The sequence below is a fragment of the Vicugna pacos genome, chromosome 25 (genome assembly GCF_048564905.1).
Source record: "Vicugna pacos chromosome 25, VicPac4, whole genome shotgun sequence".
NCBI lineage: Eukaryota > Metazoa > Chordata > Mammalia > Artiodactyla > Camelidae > Vicugna > Vicugna pacos.
Genome location: NC_133011.1, coordinates 32,363,714 through 32,391,598, shown reverse-complemented (window position 1 = coordinate 32,391,598; position 27,885 = coordinate 32,363,714). Strand labels below are relative to the sequence as shown.

General features: G+C 51.0%; 1 protein-coding gene across 2 annotated transcripts; it reads left to right on the top strand.

The window, feature by feature from the left end:
- Positions 1–1,455: 1,455 nt before the first annotated feature.
- OC90 (otoconin 90) lies at positions 1,456–25,490 on the top strand. Of its 2 annotated transcripts, none has more exons than XM_072949732.1 (15): positions 1,456–1,553; positions 5,475–5,599; positions 6,602–6,667; positions 7,925–7,981; positions 9,961–10,135; positions 11,986–12,098; positions 12,952–13,080; positions 13,232–13,273; positions 14,486–14,536; positions 16,337–16,384; positions 18,158–18,211; positions 21,130–21,246; positions 21,899–22,070; positions 22,946–23,052; positions 24,984–25,490. In XM_072949732.1, the coding sequence occupies exons 2-15, from the start codon at positions 5,557–5,559 to the stop codon at positions 25,274–25,276; spliced, it is 1,467 nt and encodes a 488-aa protein (XP_072805833.1). In that variant the 5' UTR covers positions 1,456–1,553; positions 5,475–5,556; the 3' UTR covers positions 25,277–25,490. The 2 variants fall into 2 exon arrangements, with proteins under 2 accessions (XP_072805833.1, XP_031546247.1); XM_031690387.2 differs by having other exon boundaries at positions 1,464–1,553; positions 5,479–5,599.
- Positions 25,491–27,885: the final 2,395 nt, after the last annotated feature.

Genomic DNA, 27,885 nt, shown 5'->3' with positions numbered 1-27,885 from the left:
TCTAGAGGCATTTCCGTTTGTCACAACCTGGGGAGGGGGTACTGCCACTGCTGTCTAGTGGGGAGAGGCCCAGGATACCGCTCACACCCTGCAATGCATGGGACATTGGGACATGGGACAAAAAATCATTTGGCCCAAAAGATCAACAGAGCTAAGGTTGAGACACCTTGTTGTTGGCTATGGGAAGAGAACAAACTTGTCAAACTCTGTGAAAAGTCTAGAGCAACATACCTAAACAAGTTGTTATGATGCCTCAATACTGAGCAGTGCGTATGCTCTGGAGATGCTGCAGAGATGAATTCTGCTACATTAAGCCATTCATCCCCAGTGACTTAACTGATTTAGAGATGGTGCTTCTTCTGTGCTAGTGAGAAAGGATGGACACTACTTCCTCTGTGCATGTAAGACACTGAGCAATAATTCATGATCTATAAACAAAAGTTTCCATGCTCAAGGACAACTAATTCTTTGAAGAAGCCCTTCAGTGAATTCTGGAAAGGCTCAGTTCTCCCTAGATTTGATCTTTAGATGAGCCCTGGTTCCCCAGGAGGCAGAGGTGGAAGGAACAGCTCCCAGGGCTCACAGCGGGGCTCACCTGTAAGTCAAGGATGTCCCATCACCTGTGAGCATGGACAAACACCTCCAACCTCGATGACCACTGTTTGTCTCATCTGTAAAATGGAGCTATCCTCCATCCCACCACTGCTGGCATGATAAGGTAAAAATCCTGTAAAAACATGTGTGGTATGTAATAGGCACTCAATAAAGGATCTCTCTCCTTGTTAAATCTGGAAAGGAAGCAATTCCTAAGGGGGCTATGAAGGAACGAGGAAGAACCGGGATTTAATGAGCCCCCTGCCCTTCACGCATTTGACCTGCCCCACCTCTTTCTCACAGTCCTCGGGGATGACCCCCATGTAAAGGATGAAGAGACATGGCTGAGCAGTGACAAACTCTGTGTCCTGCTAAGGCGTAAGCAGGGCTGGCACGGGAACCGAGGCTGTTCAGTCACAAAACCCACCTCACCCTGCCCCGCAGCCCGGGCAGAAAAGCCCTGAAGGAAGGAGGCATCAATTTCCCAGGCCTGAGGCCAGGCACAAGTAAGAAGAATCACCCCGGAGATCCTTTTGCTGGAGAGTTAACTGGGCCAGACAAAGCCGGCCCCTTCCCTCCAGCGCGCCCGTGTGAGTTTCATCGGCGCTCCCCGGATGACCCTGCGCGGAATCGCTGGGCCTCCCAGCCTGTGGGCGAGGGGGTGAGGTGCCGGGTGTGGAACAGGGGAGCCATTGTTCTCTGATTAGAGCCTGAGGCCCCTCTGAGGCTCAGGTTGGGCCTCTTAATATGGAAACTTCCCCTGCTCCAAGCTATAGCATGCTGCCTCCGCCCCCTTAGAGGCAGACCACTTGCCAACATACCTGAAAGGCTGTCCTCCTGATGGGGGGAGGGAGGGGTCACACGACTAAGGGGCTTTCCCTGGGGTATAAAGGACTCAGTCCCCATCTTGTCCAAAGTCAAGCATTGTTCATCCAACGGCTTTCGTGTGAGACCGCACGGTAGGCATCCCCTTCTCCTGATGGGGTGGGAAGCCAAAGCGGGAGGGAGGGGGTTTTGGAGGGGGAAGGAGGGAGGGGGACAAGGATGGAGGAAGAGAGGAAGGGAGGGATGCTCGCAAAGGGAGCCTGCGACCTGGGTGCTGCTCCAACATGTAGCTAGAAATTCAAAGGCACCCTGAGCTCTGTGCGAGGAGAAGCGATGCCAGAGGACGGAACCTGGGGAGTGTACCCGGGGGAGAGATCCACCACAGCACAGCCGCGAGGGTCCTCCCAACCCGCGTGTGCCAGCGTCTCGCCCTGGGGCACCCGGTGTGGAAATCCAACCACCGTTAACTGCGGGCTGGCCTTGCTGAGACCTGGTATGGGCGGGCCTGCCCCACCTTGACAAGGATTACTCCACTTAATCCTCACGACGCCCTGCGGAGGGTAAATGGGCATTTGACTGCCCGGGAAAATGCGTTCCAGGCAGCGTCATTGTCTGGCTCAGGGCACTCATCAAACGGAAGGCAGAGCCCAAGCCCCTACCCCCGACCCCACCCTGGGTCTGTCCAGCTAGACAAGCCTTGCTCTTAGACGCATCCCAGTCGCGGCGGAGTGAGCCAGGACTCCAGTAAATGCAGACCAAGATGAGGCCAGAGAACCCCCAGTCCCACAAGACAGCACTGCCCTGGTCACTGACAGGCCCGGAGGCTTCCTCGGGCAAATTAGGAAAAGGCAATTCTTCCTCCAGGTGGACACAGCCCCCACCCCCACCCCCACCCCCAAGGGCACTTGACTTGGCCTTGATAAGGTTGCTGGATTTGGGCAGAGCCCCTGAGCCGTCCCACCCCCAGGTCCTAGGCTATGTGTCCCCCCAGTTCAGGGCACAGCGCTGAGCACGTGCTGCCTCCTCTGGGGTCCCCTGATTTCCCTTTTCTCGGCTCCCAGCTGGGGACTGTCAACTGGAGTTCACACCACACCCCAGCGAGCGGCTGGCCTCCCTGAGGGCCATCCCAAGCAAGTGTAACCAAAATTCTTGACAGTTATACAGCGAATAAAATTCCTAGGCTGCTTATGTGGGGTTTAGAGATCAGCACGGCAGTAACACACCTGCAGCAAAGACTGAGTCAGACTGGCCGAAGTCAGTTTGAATCCTGGCGTTGCCTTGTGCCCCTGCAGTGGTCCCTCTCGGTGAAGGCGGCCTTGGCAAGTTACTGGACCTCTCTGAGCCTCAGTACCCCACCGAGAAAGTTCTAGAGTGTCCTTCCTAGCCAATATCCAGGGATGCCTGGTGGCACACTCGACACTAGGAAGGCCCGAATAAATGAAAGGTCGTATCTAAAGGAAAGAAGTCCTGAAGTTTGTAACTTACTTCTAAGTTGTGGTAAAATACACAAAACATAAAATTTACCATTTTAACCGTTTTTACGTGTGCCAGTCAGTAGCCTTATGTACATCCCCATTGCTGTGCTAAACTCACCCCCATCCATCTCCAAAAATTTTTCATTTTCCCCAACTGAAACTCTGTCCCTTAAACACTAACTCCCTCTTCCCTCCTCCTTATAACCTGCTTTAAAAAAAATGTTAGAGCTGAGTCAAGTTTATGTCTGTAATAAGGTCATTTTTGTTCATTTGCATTCTAATAAAAATAGATGCTGGAAAATCCAATAAACATATTTGCAATTCCAATAAACATCACCCTCAGCCTGTCTACTCTGAGAGTCAGGTCGAACCAGGGGACCAGCTCCCTGAAGTGAGTGTCGCAGGAGAAAAAGGACAACTCCACAGCACTAATCCGACCCCCTCCTTCATTCACCGAACGCGGGCTTCCGTGCAAACAGGGAGTTGGAGCCTCCACTGTAATTGCTACTCTGTCCAGCCTGTACTGCATGCTGGACGCCGTGGCTGTAACTACTGATGATTTTGAGCCAATTCTCTCCATCAGGCACTTGTGAGTGCCCTGCGTGGATTAACTCTCTCAGTCCCCAAAACAACCTCGTAAGTTGGATTGTTAATACAAAGGGCACTGGATTTGGGAAGTGGGGTGAATTTCTCATAAATTGTCAGTCTCTGGGCCTCAGTGAACTCACCTGTAAAATGGGAGTTTGGACTAGATGATCCCACTGCCTCTTCTGAGCTCCGACATTCTGGCATCCTCGCGTCGTGTGATGGTAACCGTATTGGGTGTAAGATAGCTTCAAGGATGGGGAATAGAGGCAATATTTTGTAATAACTGTAAATGGAGTGTAATGTTTAAAAATTGTATAAAATTTTTTTTAAGTTTCATCATCAAAAAAGAAAAAAAAAATCTGACTAGTAAGTGCCAGGTAGTGACATGGGCCTCAGTTCCAGGTGTGACTTCAAAAGGGTCCCCTGAAGTACCTTCAGTTTTGCCCCCCACTCACGGAGTTTCCAGGGCATGCCACTTTCCAGTGGGAGAGCTTGTCCAACCAGAGAGCCCGTTTAACCTGGAAAGTTAATCTACTGTGAGAATGTACGTGGCTAAAAAAGGTTACAAGGGAACATTATGTCTGTCGGATACCAAGCAGACTATCAGAGAAGGCTTGAGCTGAGTGTAAATCTCAAAGAACTCACATCTTCTGCTCTTTTATTCATTCAACAAACATTTATCTTACAGCCTCCAAAGGCCATGCTGAGCCCTGGGGCAAGTTCACAGAGTAGAGATCCTACAGCGTACAGGTGTCTTCTCCCCTGGGACACCTTCCCCAATGCCAAGCCCCGCACACCTGCAGAGCAGCCCACCACAGCTCTGGGTACCTATGCTGGGCCACCAGGACACGGGACAGCCTTTGTCTCTGGGAGAACAAATTGGAGAAAGTGCCCCATCCTCCAGGTCGATCCAGCCCTGCAGAGGGCAAGCTTGAGAGCTGAGCACTGGCTGCATTTCAGCCCCTACTTGCCCTCTTTGCACAGTGCACAACACTTACAACTGTATTCAGCAGCCCTGTGTATGCCCTGAGGTATGATCACACTGTATTATCATTCAAATTTTGTTCTAAAAACATTTCTAAAACAGAATATGTATGTATAAGACATCCATTTATTTCACATTCTTTGAGGAGTTATATTCCCAAGTGTCTAAAACTATTCTAAATTCCTTCTGTCTTTAAATTTTTCCTTCCTTATTAAATCCAAGGTTAAAAAATAAGTAAATAAATAAATCCATGGTTTATCTGCTTGAATCAATAGACAGTAAGTGGTTATTGAAGTTCAGTATTTACTGCTCAGATTATGGGGCAGCTACCACTGAAATGTGGCAGGATCCCGACCCTGCCCACCACCGCCTTTCCCCCAGGCCGTCCCTGATCATGTCACTGGAACCTCCAGGCCTGCCACGAAGTATATAAATTGCTCAAAAGTCAAGGAAAGGAAGAAAGATGGAGCTCTACAGGAAAAGCAGTGTTTGCTAGCAGGCCGTGCCATGGCGCGATGACCAGATTTATTCGTGTGATGTTGGTAGGAGGGCTCAGAGCCAGCCTGCTCAACAAGGCTGCTCTGGATGCTTGGATCAGAACCCATGGGCACAGGTCACTCCAAATTCAGTTTGCAAAAGTCATACTGAGGCACCTGTTAAGCTGCTCCCCTCCCCCGTTAGCCTGTGAGTCGCTGGCGGGTCAGCTGTGTTTTCCTCACTCTGCCTTCCTGGCTCCTTCCCGTGGTGCCTGACACACAATAAATGACCACTGATTTGCTGAATAAATAAATGAGACCAGAACCACGTCCTCAAGGAGTGCATGGTGAGGTTTCCATTTCACAGGTGGATAAACTGAGTCTCCCAGAGGGCACGTGATCTTCTGGATGTCGTACTGCTGGTAAAGCTGGTGGCAAAGTGGGGACAAACACTGTGGGGACTTTCTCCTTTGTCCACCCTGCCTTATGGAAAAGCAGCTCCTGTGGGGTCTAATGTCATGGTTTCTGAAGGCAGACTCGTCACAGACCGCTGACTTCTCTCCCTGGAGGCCGTTCCAGTCGATGCCAGGGCCCCACCCTTTGCTCTGCTGCCATGATTGTGCTTCTCCTAGGAGTGCTGGTGGCCTCGCGTGTCGGTGAGTAACGGCACTTTGCTGGATTTCTGGCTTCGTATATAATGACACCCTATCAACACTCGGACGTCTTGTCAAACGCCATCTGATTTGCTCATTTTATCCCCTTGCCTAATGAGCGATGGAAATCAAACATAATGCTAAGCTCTAGGGTTAATCCAGCTGACAGTTTTCTGAGCGTGCTGTACGGTGCGTGGACGTGTGGGATAGGGGATGAGTGCAGCCCTAGGGAGAGCGAAAGGCAAGGGGGCTTGTTAGCAAGGCTCTCTGCACCCAACAGCCCGTCTCCTCTGCCCGCTGTCCCTTGCTTTGCTGAGTCCCTTGGAGTGTGTTGGCCATCTTGACACGCAACGACTCCCTTTCCCCTTTTGGAGGTATATCCGTTGTAAAGAGCAAACATTCTACCCTCATATTCTAAAGTTGGGTCCCCTGCCGCCAAACCCTCCAGCCACCTGAGCGAGCTCCTTGGCGGCCAGGGTAACCACTTCAGGTCCACCGGACGTCCTGGCTACGACTCTCAGGCTCCCTCCTGGGTCATTCTTGTCTGCATATTCATGCAGTTCTTGAACACCCCAACTCACCTCCTTCCTTCCTAATTGTGATCACTCATTTATCCCAGCATTTTTCTCCATCTTTTCGCATATTGATGTAAACTCTGGACCAACCCACCGACCCTCCTCTCTCTCTGGTTCTCATGCACAATAGTGAGTGGGAGGCACTAGTGATCATTTACCTTGACCAAGGAGGCTTACATGCCCAACTCCAGCCAGAAGGCCACTCCCTCAAGGCCAACGAGTATAAAACACCGGGCCGCCCTGGCCTCACCTCTATTTTCTCCGAGAGCTGACCGCAGAGATCTGGCACGTAGCAGGTACTAGACCAATGTGCGTAGATCTGGATTTACGGGCATCCTCATTGCTCTCCCGGCTGCCGCCTCCCAGCCCGAGCCCAGCCCTTGGGCAGGGGCAGTGTTTGTCTTAACCCTGCTCTCCTCCTCAATTACAGGGGGCCACCCTCTGGACACCCCGCACCTTCCACAGGAGCTGCCTCCAGGACTCTCAGAAAATATCAGTAAGGATTCTTTGATGCTTGCTTAGGAGACCTAGCTGGGGAGAGAGTCGCCTAGGGTATCGGCAGAGAGATCGACCCCTTCTGAGTGTCCCCTAGAGTCACTGACTGCGCTGGCCTTTGTAGACTCAGAAGCCTTTCCCTCGCAGTCTGCCCTGGTGCCTGACCCATCATTGGTCTCACCTTGGAGACAAAGTACTAAAAACTCTCATCAAAGGCCAGAGGCCAGCTGAAAGAGGAAACCAGGAGAAGGAAATGGGCAGTCAGTGAGGGCTGCGTGGTGAACGGCTTCAAAGGCAGGACAGAAAGAGAAAGATGACAGCTTCGTGCTCTAGCGAAGAGCAAGGGGGAGCCGTAACTGCTCCTTGGAGAAGGGAGGGTTTCCCTGGTGATGGACTGTAAAGGTTCCTCAGGCGGGTTCTTACACAGGGATCGCTGAAGAATCCAATGCACGGTGAGCTGACGGGTGAGATTAACTCTGAATTCAGGGTTCGTTGCTGAGAGGTGAGCTGAGTCATCCAAGTTTTCTGTGCAGGAGCCCATGCAAGCTCAGTGATCAGTCCCAGCCAGACACAGATGATAAGTGGCCTCTCTCCAAATGGCATAGCCCCCACGGGCAGTACAGTGCCCACTAGGAGGTCCGCTTCGTGTAGATGTTTCAACACAGGCTTTTAGAAGGACCATGGCCAGGAAACAGTGCGCCAGCAGGTCGTGCCAGCCATCCCTCTGTAGCGAGAACAGCACGGAAGCAGTCTTCACAGCAGTCCAGGAGCCCCCAGCTAACAGCAGGGGCCAGGGGAACGGGGCCCACGGGGAGCAGCCCCAGGACCCACCCAGACCTAGACGCTTCACTCACCATAGGAGTCAGTATCTCTAGTGACCACTTCATAGGTATAGTTTCTAAGATGCCCAGAGGGATGCGTCCAACTGCAAGAGTCATGACTCTGATGGAGACCCAGAACGTGGCCACCCCTCCACCTAACAAGTGTTTGCAGTTCACCCACAGTTCCTGCCGGTCCAAATACATCTTACCATCCAGGGGTCTTTCTTTTTCACCCCTGAGCATTGTTGTCTGGCAACACAGTTCACGGTTTATCTTATCAGGTTTCCATGGTAATCTGTGTTACTAAAAAGTTAGCTCAAGGTCAGATATATTGTGTTAAAGAAGCATTTTCATTCGTTCTTCCCCTGGGAGTGAACAGGGAAGGGGAAGGGGAGACCCCAAGTCTTTCTCATTTGTTTTCCCTTCCTTCCACGTAGATATGACTTTATTCAGTGGGGCGTTTAAAAATGTGGATGGTGTGGCCGAACTTTTTGGTAAGTTACACCTGAACTTGCTTTTATCCGTTGGGTGTCAGGGCATGGGACGTGTGTGGAAAATCTAAGGAAATGACTAGGACCTTGGGCTCTGCCCTCTTGGTTCCCACGGCCTCCCCAGCAAGCTCCCAACCATGTGATCCAGGTTCCAGCAAGAGTAGTGGTGCCCTTTATCGCAAGGAGAGTCACTGAGTTGCCAAGCGCCTTCGTAGTCCTGACTTCATTTGTCCTGACCACAAACTGGCCAGGAGAGGAACAGCATCCCCATTTTATAGGTGAGGAAACTGAGCCTCTGGGAGTTCAGGGACTTGTCCAAAGCAAACAACGAGAAGGGACAAGGCCTCCTCTGTCCAGAGCTGAGTCCCCCTACACCAAGGTAGTTTTGTTTTTCCTTCTTGACCAGAAAATATACGTAAAGCTTAAGAAGCATTCCATTTATCAGTCGTGGATCTGGGATGCGACTGTCAATTTCATGGCACTGTGATGATTCCTGCCATTGATGGCTAAAAATGCCCCAAATAAGATCATAATATGACGGACGGGAGCAAGATGACTCTGAACTGCTGTGGGCTCAGAAAGTGCTGGCTTTGAAACTGCGCCTACAATGTACACGTGACTAAGTGCAGGTGCCTTGTAAGTTTCTGAATGAAAATGCGTGTTTACATATAAACACACACATCTTATAGTAGCTTTTTCCATCATTTATTCATATTTATGATGAGGCTGCATGGAAACAAAACAGGGAAAGGAAGCCTGAATGAGATAGGAAGAACCTAGAGCAGTCGGGGTGGACGTGGTCCTCGCAAACAACTTTTGCTCTCCCCAGGCTCCCTCCTGTGACCCTGTGCATTTCAACCACTGCTGTGGGATGGCCCCAGTAAGCACTTCACGGTCCTGCAGTCACAAAGGCAGAGAGTGGAGAGGGTGAACCTGAGATTAAGAGTCAAAAAGCTGGATACTGTTTTCTTGCCAATTTTGTTTGCAAGAGCATTTTGGGTTAGGGTCAGTCGTCATCACTGGCGGATACCTCGTGCGTTCTCTGACCTTCAGTTTCCCTACCTGGGAAGTGGAGGGGGCAGAACAGCATCTGCCTTGCAGGATTAACAAGGGGTCTGTGGGGTCACAGACCAAGTGAAAGCTTTCTAAAGCACTACTCACCCTATCAGTTTTATCTCTTGTGCAATTTAAAGCAATTAACACAGTTTCTGGCACATAGCAGGTGCCCCCAGATGATTAGTGTCTATACCCCTCCTCTTCCTGCACTGATTTATAGTCCTTTATTACCAGGAACTTATCATTTGAGATCCATTCAGCACACTAATAGTAACTTCAATAATAAAGACATGTAATTACCTCACAGAAGCCATCTGAAGTCACAAGGATTGGTGCAGTAGCTCAACACCAGTATCAGAGACCCAGCACACCTGCAGTCTTGCCCCACTGCTACCCTAGGCATACTGTTTTTCAGCTTTAGATTTGGGGCCTCATGGCTGCAAGGTGGTTGCTGCAGTTCCAGCCAGCAAATCCTCACCACATTCAAGGAAGGAGAAAGGTGTAGTCAAAAAGTTCCTCTTACATGCCTTTATGCTTTATTAGGAAGGAAATATTTCCCCAAAGCCCTTAACAGACTCCCCCTGAAGTTCTTTTGGCCACATCTGGGTCTCACGCTCAACCCTAGACTCATCGCTGTCATGGAAGCATGATGAGCTGAGAATGGTCATGAAACATGCCCAGGGACTTGGGGAAGTGGCTAACCTTCTTTAAGTACTTTTCAGCATTGTCTGTTAGGAAGAGGGATGAATGGCTATTAGGTGGGAAGCAGCAGAGGCCACAGCTTGTAAAGCTGCCTCCCTTCAGGTGCCTAGGACAGGCCTGAGTGCACAGCAGGTGCTCGGCAGGCTGATGAGGTACCGTCCCCCCAGGGTGTGCAAGTCCCTGGAATGCGAGCTCCCCCTCTACTCTGGCTCCTCCTCCCCCAGACTGCCTGGGCCCCCACTTCACCTGGCTGCAGGCTGTCTACACCAACTTCCCTGCGCTGCTCCAGTTCGTGAACGGCATGAAGTGTGTGGCTGGGCTCTGCCCCCGGGACTTCGAAGACTACGGCTGTGCCTGCAGGTTTGAGATGGAAGGGCTGCCTGTGGATGAACCTGACAGGTGAGCGAGACCGACGAGGAGGGCTCCTTTGGGGGTGGAATGGGGGTGCTCCTGGAGGCCTGGCTGAGCCGCGGGCAGAGCACAGATGCAGGAAGCTCCCTGGACTGCTCTCGTGTTGGGAGTCCTGGGGTGTGCGCAATGCAGTTTAGAATCTTAGAAGCACCCGGGGTTAGCAAGGATGTGGCACACAGCTCCTGGTAGCAGGCGGGTCAATGGGGACCATTGGGTGGGATCTGTTAGAGCTTTAGGGCATACCACCTATGAGCCAGTAATTCCACTGCTCTGTCCCTGAGGGGCTCTGTGACCTTAGGCAAGTTGTTTAGCCTCTTTGTGTTCCAGCTTCTTCACCTGCTCAGGGGAGGTAATAACAGCACCTACCCCACAGAGTCGCTGTTTAGGGTCACGCGACCAAATACAAGTGAAAGTGACTGGGATTCGGCCCGGCTTAACCGTGTCAGCAGTTGGTGACGACAGTCCTCGAGAGTCTCGGCAACGGGTAGTGACAGTAGCGATACTGGCAGGGCTGCAGGAGCAGTGGTGGCGGTCGTGAGAGTGGTAGCAGTCACAGCTGGGCTGGCAGCCGTCAGAGTAGTAGCGCCGGTAACAACAGCAGAGTAACAGGTGTCCTAGTAGCCACAGTGGCATCAATGGTAACAATAGTGGTTGTCATAGTAACTGCAGCGGCGTTACTTGTAACGATAGCAGTCATCGCAGCCAGAAGCAGCGCTAATGAAACTGCAGTGGGGGTGAGTAGTCGTGGTGGAAGCAGTGACAGCAGTGACTGCAGACGCAGCACAGCCGCAGCAGTGTGGAAGCAGGAGACTGAACCCACCCCACACCTCTGCTCTGGGACCACGTCCACACCTCACCATTATTACACTCGTGCCCAAATCCAGGGTGATGGAGCGTGTGCTTTCGTTGACTGAGACTCACAGGAGATAGGGAAGGACTCCCCTTTGTAACACACTGGACAGCCCATGGTAAGTTGTTTCTGGACCAAGAGGACAGTTTGCCGTCCCTGGGACCATGAGCAAACTGACTCCTGGGGGCAGCCGCTGACACTCAGAAGGGGAAAGGCTGAGTCCACCTGGGTGGGGCGCCAGGGCCAATTCTGGGAACGTGTTTTCCTTTCAGGTCTTCCCTTACCACTTCTTTTAGTTATTAAAACACCTTGTAGACCTAGATGTCAAAGCAGTAATTCACCACTGTCTGAAGGATCAGAGCATCGATGGGCAAATTGGCAGAATGGTGGGCCACGCCCGGTTTCAGTTACTTCACACGGTTCAGTTGCTGGGGGTGGGCATTTCCAGACTCTTGGAGGACAGGTTATTTCCACCTTGAACTTGCACGCCAGATCCCCAGAATAACTGTAATCATTGAGTGCCAACCACATGGCAGGGTCTCTATGGACATTCTCTTGACTCCCCCAAATTCTTATGAGTTAGGTGGCGTGAGAAACTTAGTAGCTTGCCCAAGGCCGTCAGCTGCCCGGATGTTGTTTCTCCTTTACTCTGGTCTCCATTGATCTCTTATACGACTGCAAGAGCCACCTGACTCTCTTGTTTAGTGTCAGCCTCTCTCTGTGACCAACCTTGACCTTGGCAAGTTACAGAGCTCTTTGTGTCTCAGGTTTCATACATGTAAATGCTCAAAATAACAATAACACCTGCTGCATAGGTGACATAATTCAAATTCAAACATCATATATTTGTGTGCATTGGCACTAAGTGTTTGAAACAGACCAGAAACCACCAGAAACCACCCAGAGACACAGAATGATCGTGCACTCTCTGCCTCTCTTCTAACCCCAACCCACGCTTGCACCCTGACCCCTCCCTGTCCTGCCACAGCTGCTGCTTCCAGCATCGCAGGTGCTACGAGGAGGCTACTGAGATGGACTGTCTCCAGGACCCTGCCAAGCTCAGCACAGATGTCAACTGTGTCAGCAAGAGTATCACGTGTGGTGAGCATCTCCAGGTGCCCAGGAGGCTGGGCTGAGCAGTGACAGCTCAGAGACCCCAGGCCCAGGCTCCCAGGGTCCACCCTCCTCTTCATCGCCATTGGTAACATCACTGGGTATCCTTAGAGCCCTACGCAGGCTGGATTGAAGGCATCTGAACCTTGCATGGAGTCAAGGTGCAACAAATGCTTTTTGAATTGAAACAAGAGTTGATGAGCAGGTCATCTGATTTACAATTTTATGCTTGTCGCAACTCTGGGAGCCTGGGAAGGGCAATTGGTTTGCTACTATTGCGTGATTTAAGGGCAATGAATTACCAACTCCTACCTCACATGGGGAGGAGAAAAGCTGCTTCAGAGATTTGTTGTGAAAATTAAGCAATGCTTAAATGTAAAACAATGTTACATTTAAAAAATGTAAACAAGACATGGTTTGATCCAAGTTTTAAACTGGGTTGTTCGGATCCTTACACAAGAATAAACTGAGCACCAGGCAGGGAGGCAGGAGGACTAGTTAAGCCATTGATGTAACCCAGGCGGCTGATGATGGGGAGTGGGTGGAGATGGGAAGACGTGGTCAGACTCAAATAGGCTGAAAGTAGAGCCAGTAGGATGACCTGATGGATCTGGTGTGAGTGTGAGAGGAAAGGAGTGCCTAAGGCTCCCAGGCGGGGCTCGCACAACTGAAGGGGTGGAGCTTCATGGATGAAATGAAATCGGCATGGAAGAGATGAAGAGGACCACAAGAGAAACAGGCCTTTGCAGGGGCAGATCAGGGGTCAATTTTAGAGTCTGCATCACCTCTTGGGATTCCCAGTGAGCTCTTCTCATCTGCTCTGCCCTTGCTCTGTGTACAGAGTTCAAGGATGCTTGTGAGCACATGCTGTGTACCTGTGACAAGGCTGCCATCGAGTGTTTGGCTCAGTCCAGTATCAACTCTTCCCTGAATCTTCTGGACACTTCCTTTTGTCTGGCTCAGCCTCCAGGTAGGAAGATCCTGGCCCTGCAGCAGAAATGGGGTTGATGATCTGGGGCAGGAGCTGGCCTGGGACCAGACTTGCTGCATTCCTTCAGATGCCAAGTCCAGCACCTTCTAACGTGCCCCAAACCCACTTCTCTAATGTGTTTTCTTTTCAGAGACAACCAGCAGGAAAGAGCGGCTGACGCTTCTGCCCCGAGGTAAGACCTTCCCGGGAAGTTGCTCTTCCTTGGCCGGAAGGCCCTGACCACCGACGTGAGCGGGGGATACACCTCCTCCCCCCAGTCGGCCTCACCGGAGCTGGAGTGACCCTTGGCACAGAAGATGTGTCCACCTGTCCCTGACCAGACAGACTGTCACTTCTGATAACCCAATGCACATCCAACATCAAATGGCCCTTGCTGCATAGACAGGTGTGAATAGAATTCAGTTAAGATGACAACCCCCAAGTTTTTTCTCTTGGTTGATAGTCGGAGCCCTGGCATGCAGTGTGACCAGGACAGGGTCCAGGGCTCAGAGAGGCATGGTCCCTCCCGGCTAGGTGAGCTCCTGGCCGCTGAGGCCTCCCCGAAACAGATTAACTGCCTCCCTCCTCTGCCCTCCAGAGCCTGCAGCACAGGGAGCAGCCTGGACCTGGCAGAGGCTCCTTGAAGGGGAGGCTTTGCCACTTTTCAAGACACAGTGGGCTCTTAAATGACTGTCTATTGAACTGAGCAAGGAATGATTCTGACTCTAAAACATGCATCTTACGCAAAAAGTGAATTAGGTTTATGCCCATCATTCTTTGTTCACGAAGTTCCCACAATCTCTCAGTCCCAACACCATGGGTACCTGGGGATGGGGTGTTTGGGGTCCACTTTGACAGACATCCTTCCTTTCCTGGGGCCAGGGTCTCTTTCTCAGAACTAGTCCTGCTGTGTTTGTTAGAGAGGAAGCTGATGTGGCTGTGTGTGGAGGTAGGTGTGCCTGTGCGTGTGGTTGTGTGCAGGTGTGTGTAGGTTTGTGTGTGTATGGGGAGTGTCCGTGTTGCATCTCTGTGTACATTCTGAGTCCAGCACCCTTCTTCCTCTGCCATCTGCCTCCTATTTGAATAGAGGTCTTCTCAGGTCAGGAAGCCACACACTCCAGAGCCACAGACTTTCAGAGTTTGCAGCCCTTTCATTGCCACAGCCTGTGTCCGATGGTGTCACCTTCCCCAGCAGAACCCAGCACTGGCTGGAGCCCCTCCTGAGCTGGGGCCCTGCTGGGCACACCTGTGTCCTGGGAGGCGTGTCCTGAGGCAGGACAGGCAGCCTTTTACAGCCCCCTCCTCCCTTGTCCAGTGGTCCAGCTTGTCCTTGGAGACCCTTGGCACTTGGTGTTGACACAGGGTCCATCAGTCATTGCTGTTGGTGGGGGGTCTCTTTTTCCAGTGGTTTCTGTGGAGCCCACCGACGCCAGCCTGATGGCCCTCTCGGGAGAAGGTGAGCACAGGGGGACCGGTGTGTAACCCAAATACCTGTGTTTTGTTTGTGCGATCTGCCTACTTGCTGGAATTAGGTCCCCCAGGATGCCCCTGGCCGGCGTTTGTGGTGGAACTGCCTCAGGTGCCTTCCAGAGCCCCTCCCACTTCCTCCCGACCCCCACATCTCTTCTCTGCTTACTCAGCTTTCTCCCAAACTCCTATTCCCACCTTGGGAGAATCGTCAGATAAAATGCAGGACCCCCACCCTCGACCACTGATGTTGAATTTCAGATGCACAGCAAATACCCTCTTAGTATAAGTATGTCCCAGAGTTTGCAGGGGACATACTTACGCTAAAAGGTTATAGGAGTTTGTTTATTGCTCTCCTCTTGGGCATGTCTTCCCTAACAGCTCCCAGACAGCCTGTGCCTTGGAGGCCAGGTCCAGAGAAAAAATGAAATGAAACCTATACGGAACCAGAGCTTCAGCACTTGCCCTGCCCCCAGGGAGCAGTCATCCCAGTGTGATTGGCAGCGGCCACTTCCATTCTAAATGGAGGACGTGATACAGGCTTCATGGCCTCACAGATAACCCCAAATTCGTACATTTTCTACTTTCTTCAGGCTGAACCATGCCTTGTGACATGAGCCTGGGAAAGACCCAGGAAATAAGATTCCTCAAGGAATCTAGAATCTAACTGGAGGAGGAGAATGGATACACTCAAACCTTCACTCCTAACACACATGCACTCACACCCATGATCTAGGCAGAACCCAAAAATGCCCTCAGAGGAGGAGGCAGCCTGAATGCGGGGCTCAAAAGTCCATCACACAAGTGCAGGTGGGACACTGTGAGGAAAAGACGTGGGGCTTGTAATTGCTCTCACCGTCATGGGATGAAATGATGTCTTGGAGTCAGGCAAGTTTGGGATGGGTTCCCGGCTCTCCCATTTTTCAGCTGTGTGATTGAGAAGCAGGGTTTAAGCTCTCTAAGCTTCAATTTCCCCTTTGTATTAAGCAGGTATCGTCTTTTTTTTTTTTTTCCTGTTAAGGGCCAGATAGTAAATATTCTAGACTTTTTGGACAAGAAGATCTCTGTTGCAACCACTCAACTCTGCATCATAGTAGGAAAGCAGCCCTAGAAGATCCATAACTGAATGGGTGTGGCTGTGGTGCCAATAAAACTTTATTGACAAAAATGGGCAGAGGGCCGGGCTGTAGTTTACAAACCCCTGGAAGGGGATGATTATACCTGCCCTTTAAGGTGACAGAAGAGTTAGATGAGACAGAGCATGGGAAGATTCTGGGCCAGTGTCTTCTAGAAATTCTCGTGTGGCTATAAAAAACTGCACACACCATCAAATCACATGCAGGATATGGGACAACTTGCCTAAAATACATAATCTCATTTAATGATCATACAACCCTATGAAATAATTGCTATCATCTCCACATTAAGATGGCAAATTGAGGTGGAGGGAGAAGTCGTCCAAGCCCAGAGCTGGGTGGTAGGGCTGAGGTTCGAGACCTCCTCTGCTTCCATCCTTACTTCTAGATTAAACTCCCTCTTAAGCTGCCTTCCCCAGCAAAGTCTTTCCAACCAGGGGGAATAATGGCCCTTTCTCCCACAGAGGTCATTTGCTGGTCTCTGCCTACCCACGGGACTGGCCGTAATCAGGCCTCTCATTCACTGAACTTGGGATCTAACGGAGCAATAACGTTCAGACATAGTCCCCGATCAGATCGCCACAGGCCTTCCCTCCTCTGGTTAAGGGGCTGAGCTGGGATGGTAATCGAGATTGGGCTGTTTCTTTTCACAGTGGCTGCTGAGACCAGCGCTGACCGACTGACCACTCTCTCCAGGACAAGTAAGCAGAAGGGACTTCAGGGGAGGACAGCATGGGACTTAGTGGAGAAATGCCATCTAAATGTTTGTGTCTGGTTCTGGTGACCGCTTTTTGACAGGACCTGGAGGAAATATATACCCATTTTGCAGATTATATAGGAAACTGAGGTTAAAAGCTCTAAGTCATTCAGCAGTGACTTGTGGACTGGTTTCTAATCCCAGTCTTCAAGCTGTAAGCCTTGTTTTCTTTCCAATATGTCATCAGAAGAATTAACCTATTTACTTTATTTATGGTAATTAATAACCATGGATCCTTTATTAGTAAGTATACATTACTGATAATAACTATTTACTAGTTACTAAGAATGACTAAGTCAACAAACGGATTCCTTAGTTAACATTAAGGCAGGGACACATTGAGGACCTCCAGTGTGCCAATGTGTTCCTAGGCCTCTCTGAGTTAACCCGCCCTGGTCCTAGGGGCCCATTATTTGCCACATTTTAAAGGTAAATGAGCTCTGAGAGGTGGCGCCATTTGCCCAAGGAGCACAGCTTAGTGTGCCTTTAGTTCTGCATCTCGCCTTGGATGAGAACCACCTGCCCCAGCTTAGAACTGTTGAGATTTTCTCCTTTGCTGGAGCATTCGTGTCCACATCAGTACATTCCAAAACCTGATTTTCACATCGCATCATCACAAACTTGGTCTTTGACACACTGAATTGAAGGCTGTTCCTTCCCTCCCAAAGCATTTTGGAGTTACCGCCTCTAGCTCTGTGTGGTACCTCCAGGAGGGAAACGGGAGCCCCGCGTGGTGGTTAAGGGGAGCCACGCTGCCGGGAGGTCCGGTTTGCATTTCACCCCTTCCTGGCTCTGTGACCTTGACCAGTGTGTCCCCCTTCTCCTCTGTGAATGCGGGTGAGCCTGGTACGAACTCGCGGGGCTGTTGCTGAGTTAGCGAAGCTGAAGCGCTTGGCGCTGCCTCTGGAGTGTGGTAAGTCTTAGTGCGTTCGGGCTGCTACACCGAAGCGCTGCAGACTGGGCTGCTGAGAAACAGCAGGAATTTATTTCTCGTGGATCTGGACTCTGGAAACTCAAGATCAAGATGCCTGCACGGTCAAGTTCTGGTAAAGGTCCACTTCCTGGTGCATAGACGGCTGTCCCCACACTGTGTCCTCACACAGCGGAATGGATGAGGGTTCTCTTTTCCTTTTATAAGGGACCTAATCCCCTCATAAGAGACCCACCCTCATGACCTAATCACCTCCCAAAGGCCTGCCTCCAAATGCCATCATATTGGGGGTTGGATTTCAACATGTGAGTCTGGTGGGGGGAACACACATTCCACCTACCGCATAGTAGGAGCTTAATAACTGTTAAACGGCAACAGACTCGTTTCACAGAGAAGCCGGGGCTCAGCAGCCCTCCTGGGGCCACACCACAAGCAGTTGGAATCCACAGTTCTGCTTTCTCATTCTCCTCTGCTCAAAAAATCGTGATTTTTATTTATTTTCATTCACATTCTAGAGAAGTCTACCGTTGCAAAGCATTTCAACAGACTCACTTGCTTCCAGCCTGATAAGCTGCAGCTGTGTTCATCAGCAAGCCTGATTCTGGGGGGTGGGGGTGTCTCTGGCTCGGCAGGGACCCTGCCCTCACCAGGTCTCCTGGGAGGTGACCAGGGATAGGACAAAAAGCGCGTGGCCGCCTGTGCCCCGTGGGCTGGGAGCCGCCTCTGGAGACCAAGGTGCACAGACTGGGGCTGGTGTTCACTCCGGCTCTCTTCTTTTGGGGACAGAACCAGGCCAAGACAAGGAAGGCACGGGAGGTGCCAGGGCCCCACCCCCTCCAGGTAAGCGCACTCAGCTTCACCCATCTTTGTATGTATTGTTGTTGCTTATAAACATCAAGTGTGTTTCCTAAAGTGGAAGAAATCATTGAAACCAACTTACTTTTATACTTCCCCCCCAAAAAACAGACAAATGAAATGAAAAGGTAGATCCATTAGTAGGAAGATACGGAAGCTTACCTGCTAAAGAGATGCATTTAGAAAAAATATAGAAAACTGTATTTACTTTTCTGTTTAAATCACCTGCACTTCCACATTATAAAGATTTTTATGTGGTAATATATGAACATGATCTCTTCCAGTCCCTCCCTCCCCCGCTGAGCATAGCAATAAATAAAACGAATCTGAGATCACTTGACAGCCCTGGTTTTGCAGTCTGGGCTGTAACACTTCGTACAATGTGATGATATTCCCTTGACATTAAATATTTTTCTGTACCATGGTTTTTTTAGAGGCTGTACGATTGGAATCCTGTAATTTATTTAACCAGTTATTACTAACAGGTGTCATTATAAATATAGACACACACTTTCTTTATGCCCATCTACTTCTGATTAATTTGTCAGCATAAATGTCTAGAAGCTGAATTGCTGGATAAAAGGTGTGATCATTTTTGGACTCTCAATATGTTGCCAAATTGTCCTGGCGGAAAACTGAATCAATTTACACTCAGATGCACATTTCAGTAGCCAGTACTAGGTACTATTATTTAAAAACAAGCAAATGAAAAGCTTCTAGCTATTTTTAATAGAAAAAAAAGTGATAGCTTATTATTTTCCCTTCTTCTCTTTGATGAAAATTGAAAGTGATTTTTTTTTGTCCCTGAGCTGGGCTGGCCTCTCACTCTGGGACTTTTTGCCCGGGTGAAATTCTTTGCAAAGAATTTCCAGATCTTAATCAAATTTATGGAGGTAGGTTGTTAATGTCATAGGACTAAGGGTATCGCGACTTGGGCCAGCTTTGCCCTGAGATGCACTATGACCTTCTCAGAGTAGGAGGTGAAGGGTCAAGAGGAATTTTTCCCCCAATGGGGCAGCCAGTGCAGGTAGGGTGATTAGCGCAAAATTCACTCATCTTAGGAGAGTGTGGGAGCCTCAGATTCGATTTGCACCAAATATCTAGAAAGTTCTTACCCAGGAGGGTTTAGCAGGAGACTCAGACCCAACTGGGAGCAGACACTGGGCTTCTGGGACCTCCATCCACTTGTGGGAATTTCCACGTGGATGGTTCCACAGTCACTGAGCAATTCTAATGGCCACTATTGACTGTTTCCTCACTGCTAGGCGTTTAACTAGAAGGATTACTTAAGCACCAAAACGGGTGTCATTAATACAATTTTACATTGGGAGAAGCCGTGTGATTTGCCTCAGATCATGCACCTAGTGTGTGTGTAATGGAGCTAAACCTCCAACTCAGACTTCTTGACCCCTGACATCGTGGTTCTCCCACCTCACGACGCCAACTTGGTGAGAAACAGAGCCAGACGTCTGTTTGAGGTGGCGAGACAGAGTTTGTTCAGACTTCCGTAGCAGGGGAGGGGCTTAGGGAATAAATGGAGCTCGGTCCGATTTGTGCAGAGGGGATGGGGCATTTAAAGGGAGAGTGAGGGAGGAGAAAGGCTGGGGGGGACTGGCAGGAGCCCCAGCGGAGTCAGAGGGAGTGGAAGACTCCAAAGAGAGGGTAGGGGGCTGTTTGCAGAAACCTGTCTGGCCAGGCAAGTGTGGATCTCAGCAGCGAACTTTCTTGACTGCTTGGAGCTTTCTCAGGCAGGATCTGAAGGAGGAGCAGGGGAGACTGGGTCATCCCAGGGACACGGCCTTTCTTGAGTGTTAGAAACCAGGCCAGGGTTTGTGTAAGTCTCTCTGGGTGGGGAGTGTCGAGAGCTTGTGGTTCTCATAGGCCAAGGTTGAGGCCTCCCTGAGCAGAAGGCCCCAAGGAGCCTGGCTGAAACTGGGCCAAGGAGAGGGTCTTTGTCAGTTTCTAGCTCTCAGGGGCGTGGCAGAAAGTAACCGTCTCCTGGGCCTTTGTTTGTGGGGCTGGAGAATCAGACAGGATGCTAAACCTAAGAGACCGAGGTCACCGCAGGGCTTCTGAAAGGCCTACCCTAACCCATGAGGACTGGAGCGCTGAACAAGCAGAGACAGAAGCCCAGATGTATGGAGCAAATCAGTACAGTGGGTTGGGGGCAAGATCGCAAGCCAGTCGCCCAGGCCTTGCCCAGAGCTCTGGGCACCGAGCCTGGGTCAGCAGATGAGGCGGGCAGAGCGTATGGATACTCCCTTGGTTTGGACCAGCCTGGGCTGGAGAACTGGCCTGTGGGCTGGAGACTCTCTTGCCTCCAGCTGAGAAGTCAGGTGGGATGGACGTGGGAGAGCAAAGGGAGATCCAGACAGTGCCAGGGAGAGCGTGAGCAGGGCAGGGCCACGGCACGGCTGAGCACCTCGCACTGAACTCTGAGTGTGATGAGAAGCTGTTGCGATGTTCTGAGGGGCTGGAGGAGGAGTTTTGCTTTGCCTACACTCTTGAGTCCTGTGAGTTGGCTGAACTTCTCCACTATTCTTTTTATCTGTGCACTTGTGGGCACCATTGGGTCGTCACTTGGCAGGCGCGTGATGGGAAACATGACACAAACACGGGCCTGAGAGGCTGTGACTGTTCCCATCCATGAAATGTCACCCGGGGGGTCTAGCTTGGGGTCCTGTCCATTTTAACGTCATCACAGTATATTTGGAAATTCTCACGTAGCCTTCACAGATCCCCCAGGTTCTGCCCTGACATCCGCAGATCCCGCGTGAGGACAGCCTGCTGACGCTCTGTTGTCCTGGGATATCTGTCTGCATTTGGTCTTGACCTCATGTCCACCTGCCAATCTCTTCTTGAACCACTTTTCGAGTATGGACCCTAACGAGGTGTGTTTTCAGGATCTGCAGAGATTGTCACCACAGCTAAAGCCATAACCATCGTCCCCGCCAGCAGTAAATCTTTGGGGTTGGCCGTGTCTTCCGTCAAAAGCGGCCCTGGGGAGACAGCTGGAAGAGGTGAGCGGAAGCAGGCAGGGCAGCGTCCTCCCCTGGCCGTGGGATCCTCTGGTTAGGCCATTAGCCAAGCCCCTTAGGCCCCCATAGGGCCCTGTGACCATCTCACCTGGTGCCGCTAGAAAGCGCCTTCCCACTTGCTGCATGAGCACTTCGAGGTGCAGAGGGGGCACCACTTGCCTGTAGCCATCAGCTGCTGGAGGCCAGGCCGGGACAAGGAGCCCCTGACCGAGGGGTTTTGCTGCTCTCACTGGCCCAGAAGGAGAGAGCTTGGCGTCAGCAGCACCGTGGTTTGTTGGACAGAATGAGACACTTGGGTCCTGACAGTCCTCCTCCCTGACTGTCCTCCCTCCGGTGTCTTAGCAAAGGCCCCACACCTGCAAGCAGCCGCCGCCGGTGGGACACGCAGGACTGTGTTTGTACCTGGGCAGACCCTGTGCGCCTGCACATGTCTTGAGCAGGAGGCTGGGCAGAAGCCCCCCGCAGGAGAACGGAGGTTCTTCCCCCCAGGAACCTGTGACGATGGGGTTTGCACGGTGGACTTTTGCCAGACTTAGCCCAAGCTGCAGGCAGAGGCGGCAGGGAGAGGGAGAAGGGGTGGTGCAGAGAGAAAGAGACAGGACGGAGAAAGAAGAGAGTCCTTGTTTCTCATCAGCCTGTGACAGGTTCACCTTCCTGTACCTGGAAAGTGGGGACGACATGCGGGTGATGCCACAGCTTGGAGAGATGCTCTTTTGTCTGACGTCCCGGTGTCCGGAGGAATTTGAATCCTACGGCTGTTACTGCGGGCAAGAAGGACAAGGCGAGCCGAGGGATGCCCTAGACAGGTACGGGCGGGCGGGGGTGGCAGGCGGGTGGTGCTGATGCTGCCGGCAGCGAGGGGCAAGCACCCTGCTCTCCATCAGGTGTCCGTCCCTTCAGGCTCACACAGAGCTTGCTGCGTGCACTCTGTCACTCAGGCCCATTTTCTTGATGAGGAGCTGAGGCTCAGAGGCTGGATTGTCTGAGGTCATTCAGCTACAAAGGGACAGAGCCACACAGATCCAGATCTTTTGATTTGGGAGTCCAGCGCTCCTCCACAAATACTGCTCAGCTCCTCTAAGAGGGTCAATCTGCCAAGACATCTCAGAAGACCCCGAATCTGCCTGTTTTGCGATGAGCAGCACGTGGCATCGGGGTCTCCAGCTGATTTGCTCTGCAAGAGGACTCTTCGAAATGAGCTTCTGAACAACTTGTAAGCGTAACTGCCAAATTTTATAGCTGCCACTCTTGGAAGAATTTTCACTGACCTCGTGCGTTCAGTAATTAATTCATTCACTTATATAAGCACTCAACCCACATTTCCTGAGATTTTGCTCTGCGCCAGACACCATGCTAGGTGGAGACACACACATGATTAAACCTAAACAAAGCAGATCGAAACAAACTGCCTATGCCAGGTAGGAGTTTGCATCGTGGAAGAAATAGACAATTCAACACTCATGCATCCAGCATGACTGACGCTGCTTTAGATGAGGCACTGTTGTGCAGTGGACAATCTGAACAACCATACCTGGCGGCCCTTGCTGTGCATATGAATCAGCCCAGTGCGCCCTGGAAAGGAGGGACCGGCCTCTCTCACTACTATGGGGAGAAGCAGGCCTGGAGGGAGTTTGGGGGCAGCTGGGGGCTCTGGGCAGTAAAGGAACCTCCTTCCTCCTAGGTGCTGTTTGTCGCATCACTGCTGCCTGGAGCAGGCGAGAAGGCTGGGCTGCCTGCTTGAGAGGCCTCCTCGGTCACCAGTGGTGTGCGTGGATGGGAGCCCCAAGTGTGAGTGCTGTGGGCCAGTACGCTGGGTTATTCTTTCATTAGGGTCAGCATCAGGACCATAGCTCATCTTCAGATGCTCTTCCAAGCCCTTGTTCATCTCTAAGGCGATGTCCTGCTCCTCGTAACTTCAAGGCCCTTAATACTGTCCCGGTTCCACTGAGGAGGAGGCTCAAGTTCAAGAGGATAGGTCAGCTGACACAAGTCACAGAGCCAGTGAGAGCAGGCGGGGAATGATGTAAATCACCCGAGCTTACTGGGTACAAACCATGTGCTCTTCTAAGTTCTGAGTGTGTGTGAGCGCAGTTCATCCTCACACCCGCCCCATGAGGTAGCACTGTGGGCCTTCCCATTTTACAGAGGAGATGACTGAGGTCCAAGATCACACAGGAGCTGGGGTTGGGACTGGAAACCCAGATTGCCTCAGACCCAGAAATGAGTCTTTATGAGGCCAGTGGGTCTCTTTTCCTGAGAAGCAGACCCCCTTTCCCAAGTGAGGTTTCCTGAGAAATCTCATAAAAAGGGGAGCGACTCCAGCTGAAGGGAGAAGTGGGTCTGCAGCTCCACTCCTCCCAGTGCTGGCGTCGAAGGCGCTTCTGTGGCCATCCAGGGCTTCAGCCGGGGACGGGGGAGAGGGGCGTCTGGAAACAGTTCCACCCTCATGAGCATCACTGTACCCGGCTTGCTTTAGAATTGGCTTCATCTGCATCTCAGGTGGTACTTCTTCATCTACATCAGTGCACGCCTTTCCCTTATACTTTGCAGTTTAAAAGGAAGTGATCCCTTGAGTGCCTTCTCAAGAGCCCTGCAGGGATGCGCCTCACCCTCACTTTTGGTCCAGGGAAGCCCCCGGCTGAGCCCATCAGTGCTGCTTCCTCCCTGGGCCCCTCTTGGGTATCATGAGCCCAAGAATGAAACACTTATCTTTTGTCCTCTAGGGGATGAGGGGCCAGGGGTGGGTTTCGGGCTCTGAGTGACAGGATCAGATGTTTATCGTTTGTGATGCAATCATGCCTTGAGGTCACATGTGCACAGTTAAGGGCACCTTTGTCCCACTGGCCTCACAGAATCCAGGGGTGCTGCTTGTGCACTCTGAGCTTCCATGGGCTTCAGTGAACCAGTTCCGGCCCTCTGTGAGCTCTGAGCACAGTGTCCTGTAGCAGACGCAGGTGTCGGGCAGTGAGACGTGAGGGCGTCTCGGAGCCCGCTCTGGGCTGTTCCACCCTGGGCACAAGGGTGAAAGGGCAGAGCTGCTCGGGGGGAACAGGCTCACGGGTGTGTTCCCTCTGCTTTTTTTTTCCTCCTCTGCTCTTTCTACTTCCTGCTGCGATGTGAAGGCCAGTGTAGAAGATTTGGAGGGTCCGTGTTATGAGAAAAAGTCCAGTTGATCAATACTTCATGGCAGGCTCAGATGAAAAACTTAAACTGACCAAATATGTCTTTGAAAACCACTGACAACAAGGGTACTGTGTGCAGAATGCTTATCTCTGTCTGAGCACCTCCAGACTCATTCTTTCATTTGAATCACACGGATGCTCCCCACACTGCCCCCACTGCCCCCACTGCAGGCCACTGAAACAGTCAAGGGATAAAATAGGGTTGCTAGGTTGAGCAAATAAAAATACAAATAGCAAAAAAGTTATTTCTGCTGTGATGGAAAGAACCACAAGGTAGGATTCAGTGGGCGCCCCTGGGAAGACACTTCATTTCTCCGGGAAGAGGGTGCTTAAGGAAGCTTTCTGGAGGAGGGGCTTCCAAGTGGATTTTGGACAGACAAGTCTGAGTTAACAAGGAGGAGAAAGTTAGGAATATTCCCCATAGAGGGATCCGTGTGTGCAGGACCAGGAGGTTCAAGATGGGGGGTGGGACGCAGGGCTGAAGGAGCAATCACCGTACGGTGTCTCAGGTCTGCTGCTCTGTTCTTGGCCTCTAAGGTGTGGGGCAGAGCCTGTGCGCGAAGCTGCTTTGTGCCTGTGACCAGACAGCGGCAGAGTGCATGGCCTCCGCCTTCTTTAACCAAAGCCTCAAGTCACCTGGCAGACAGGAGTGCCAGGGCAGCCAGCCATCCTGCGGGGACACCACGCCTTCCGCTTCCTCCCTTGGCTCCAGCTCCGAGGAGAACAGTGAGGAGGCCCTGCCCCGCCCAGAGAGCCTGAGAAGAACCAGAAGATTCCTGGGGAAGCCACCTGGTCTCACGGGAACCAGGCCACAGCATGGCCCCAGATAGATTCCCAGGGAAAATGATCAGCACACCCTGTAGTTCTGTTCCCCCTGCCACCTCCCCGGGCCGGTCTCCTTCCTTCCATCCTCAGCAGAGGCTCAGAGAGGAGAGAGGCAGGGAGGTCCTTGCACACACGCACTGTGATCCGTCAGCTCACATTCCAGTGTGTCTGCTTCCTAGTGCATGCTGGAAGCTCAATAAATAAATATTCCAATCAACATTTCTTTCTCTTTTTTTTCAATTTTATTTTTTGTGGGGGAGGTAATTATGTTTATCTGTTTATTTATTACTTTTGGTGTAGGTACCGGGGATTGAACCCAGGACCTCGTGCGTGCTAGGCGTGCACTGTACCACTGAGCTATACCCTCCTGCCTCCAATCAACATTTCTTTGTTTGGTTTTGTTTATAGGAAATGTTGCAGGGATTGGTGCATGAATAGATGGCAAAGGTTAGATGACAGAGGAACGGAGGGGAAATTAATGATCACCCCCTAATCACTGACAGCTACTTTTTCTTCTATTAAAAAATGTAGAAGGGAGTATGTTTAATCAATCTTATGAGATCACTGATGGGTCATCACTAACCCACCAAAGATGTATGCCAAGGGCTGAAGTGACAGCTCTTCTCACACGTACCCTAAAAATACACTCGCCACCCTAGTGATTAAGAGAGGGGCCATATGCCACGGTCACCACCATGAAGAATCACTGATAACTCTGTCTTGGGTCTGGCAATAGTAAACAGGTTTTAAAAAAAAAAAAAAAACAGGGCTTATCCCAGTGGCTGGAAGTTTGGGAGATGCAAATGCCTACTTGGACACAGGAGGACAAATACAATGGGAAATATAAAAAGCCCTGAAACTTTATCACTCACCCACCCACGCACTAGATAGTTACTGAGATTTTACTGTGTCCCAGGCGAAAGGCAACTGCCTTCAGAGTCCCCCTCAATATTTGATAAGAACACAAACTCCATAGTTCCCACTGCATCCTTGGTTCTCAAATCCTGTAGGTCATCCGTCCTGCAGTGGGATGAGTCCCTGCCAGCCCCTCCGACAGGCGGGAGAGCAGAGCCACTGAAGAGTTCGTGTTCACTGACACACACACACACAGACACACAAACCTGGAGAGGAGGAGAGAGATCGACTTCCATCTTTACTCCTTCTGGCCTGCTGCACATGGGGGCGAAAGGGCTCTGGAGGCCAGAGGAAGCCTTTAGGCAAAGAGATGCAGGTGAGAGCAGCTGGCCATCAGCCCACAAGCACTACAACGGTCCAGGCAAGACATGCCGCTGACGGCATCCCCTTCCTTTACCAGCAGGTATTTACTAAGTACCCACTCCCCACACAGTCGCCGTGCAGAATGGCGAGCATCTGCCTTCTCCACACCCTCATGGGAGGCAACTATATACTGCTGAAGGGGAAAGGCCATCGAGGTGACCCACTTCAAGTTCATGACCACAGAACCTCACATGGATGCTCTACCTCTTCTTAGTTGATTTTTCTGCTAAAACAATTGTTTGGCCCCTTTTCTCCTGTCTTTAAACCTCCAACACCTTCCCTTGCTCTCAGCTGCGGAATGTCAAGAACTGTGAAGAGACTGAGATTTTACCTTATTTGCAACTTAATGAGTTGGTCTGCATTTCACGGACGCTGGCAGAAGACACGAGATGCTGGGGTCAGTGACAACGGACGTTATTTTTGCAGTAATGGGAGCGGCCTGAGTGTCAGCATTTATGCTGGTCCCTCAAGGCCTGAGCCAATGCAAAGAGGGCCAGATGACACCTCCACACCTCCTGGCTTTCATTACACAGCGAACCTAAAACTTTCGTAATTGACTATAAGCCTGCCTGACCTTTACCCCCAGAAGAGACTGTCCTTATTACATAGGACAATAAACATGCTTCCCTTTGCTACAAAGGGAGACCCCCATCTCTGTGTTCCAAGTCTGGATGCTATATTATATCCCTAAAAAATAGCCCAGAATAAAGGCAGTTAGTGTCTTGGTTCAGACATGTAGAGATGGCAAACGTCTAGTGACAATGACCTCACCTAGTACTCCATGAGAAAATTGAAGTTTTCCAGTGGGAATGCCCTGATCTTCCTGCCACCAAAGCTACAAAATTACCAGCACTCTTTGTCTTACTTTTGTTACAATGAGAAAAGTGCTCCTTATCCACATCAAAGGTCAATCCCTCCATCTACGTTCTGGGTACAGTGCCCTATTGCCTTTTCAGGGTTTGATTTCTGCAAATATTTCCTTTTTATTCTGTATCAATTGACCCCTCTCTTCTGTCATTGAAATCAGCATGCAAATATGCCCTAAAACCTCTCATGTTTAAAAATCTCCCCCTTGACTCATTAAGCAAGATGGCAGAAACTTGAAACTATAAACCCGATGCTCCTGGATTTAGTCCTGTCCTTAAACACACTAGGCAGTGCTACATAGGGTATCTCTGGCCTGACTTCACATCACCCAATCCCCACCGCTTACTCCAGGTCCCGCTGTGAGAACCAGTCCCACACGGACTTCAACCTGCCTCGTTCTTGGAGTGGGATCTGACAATGCCTACCTTCTGTGCGTCCACACTTCTTGCATCTGACACAGAACTTCTCT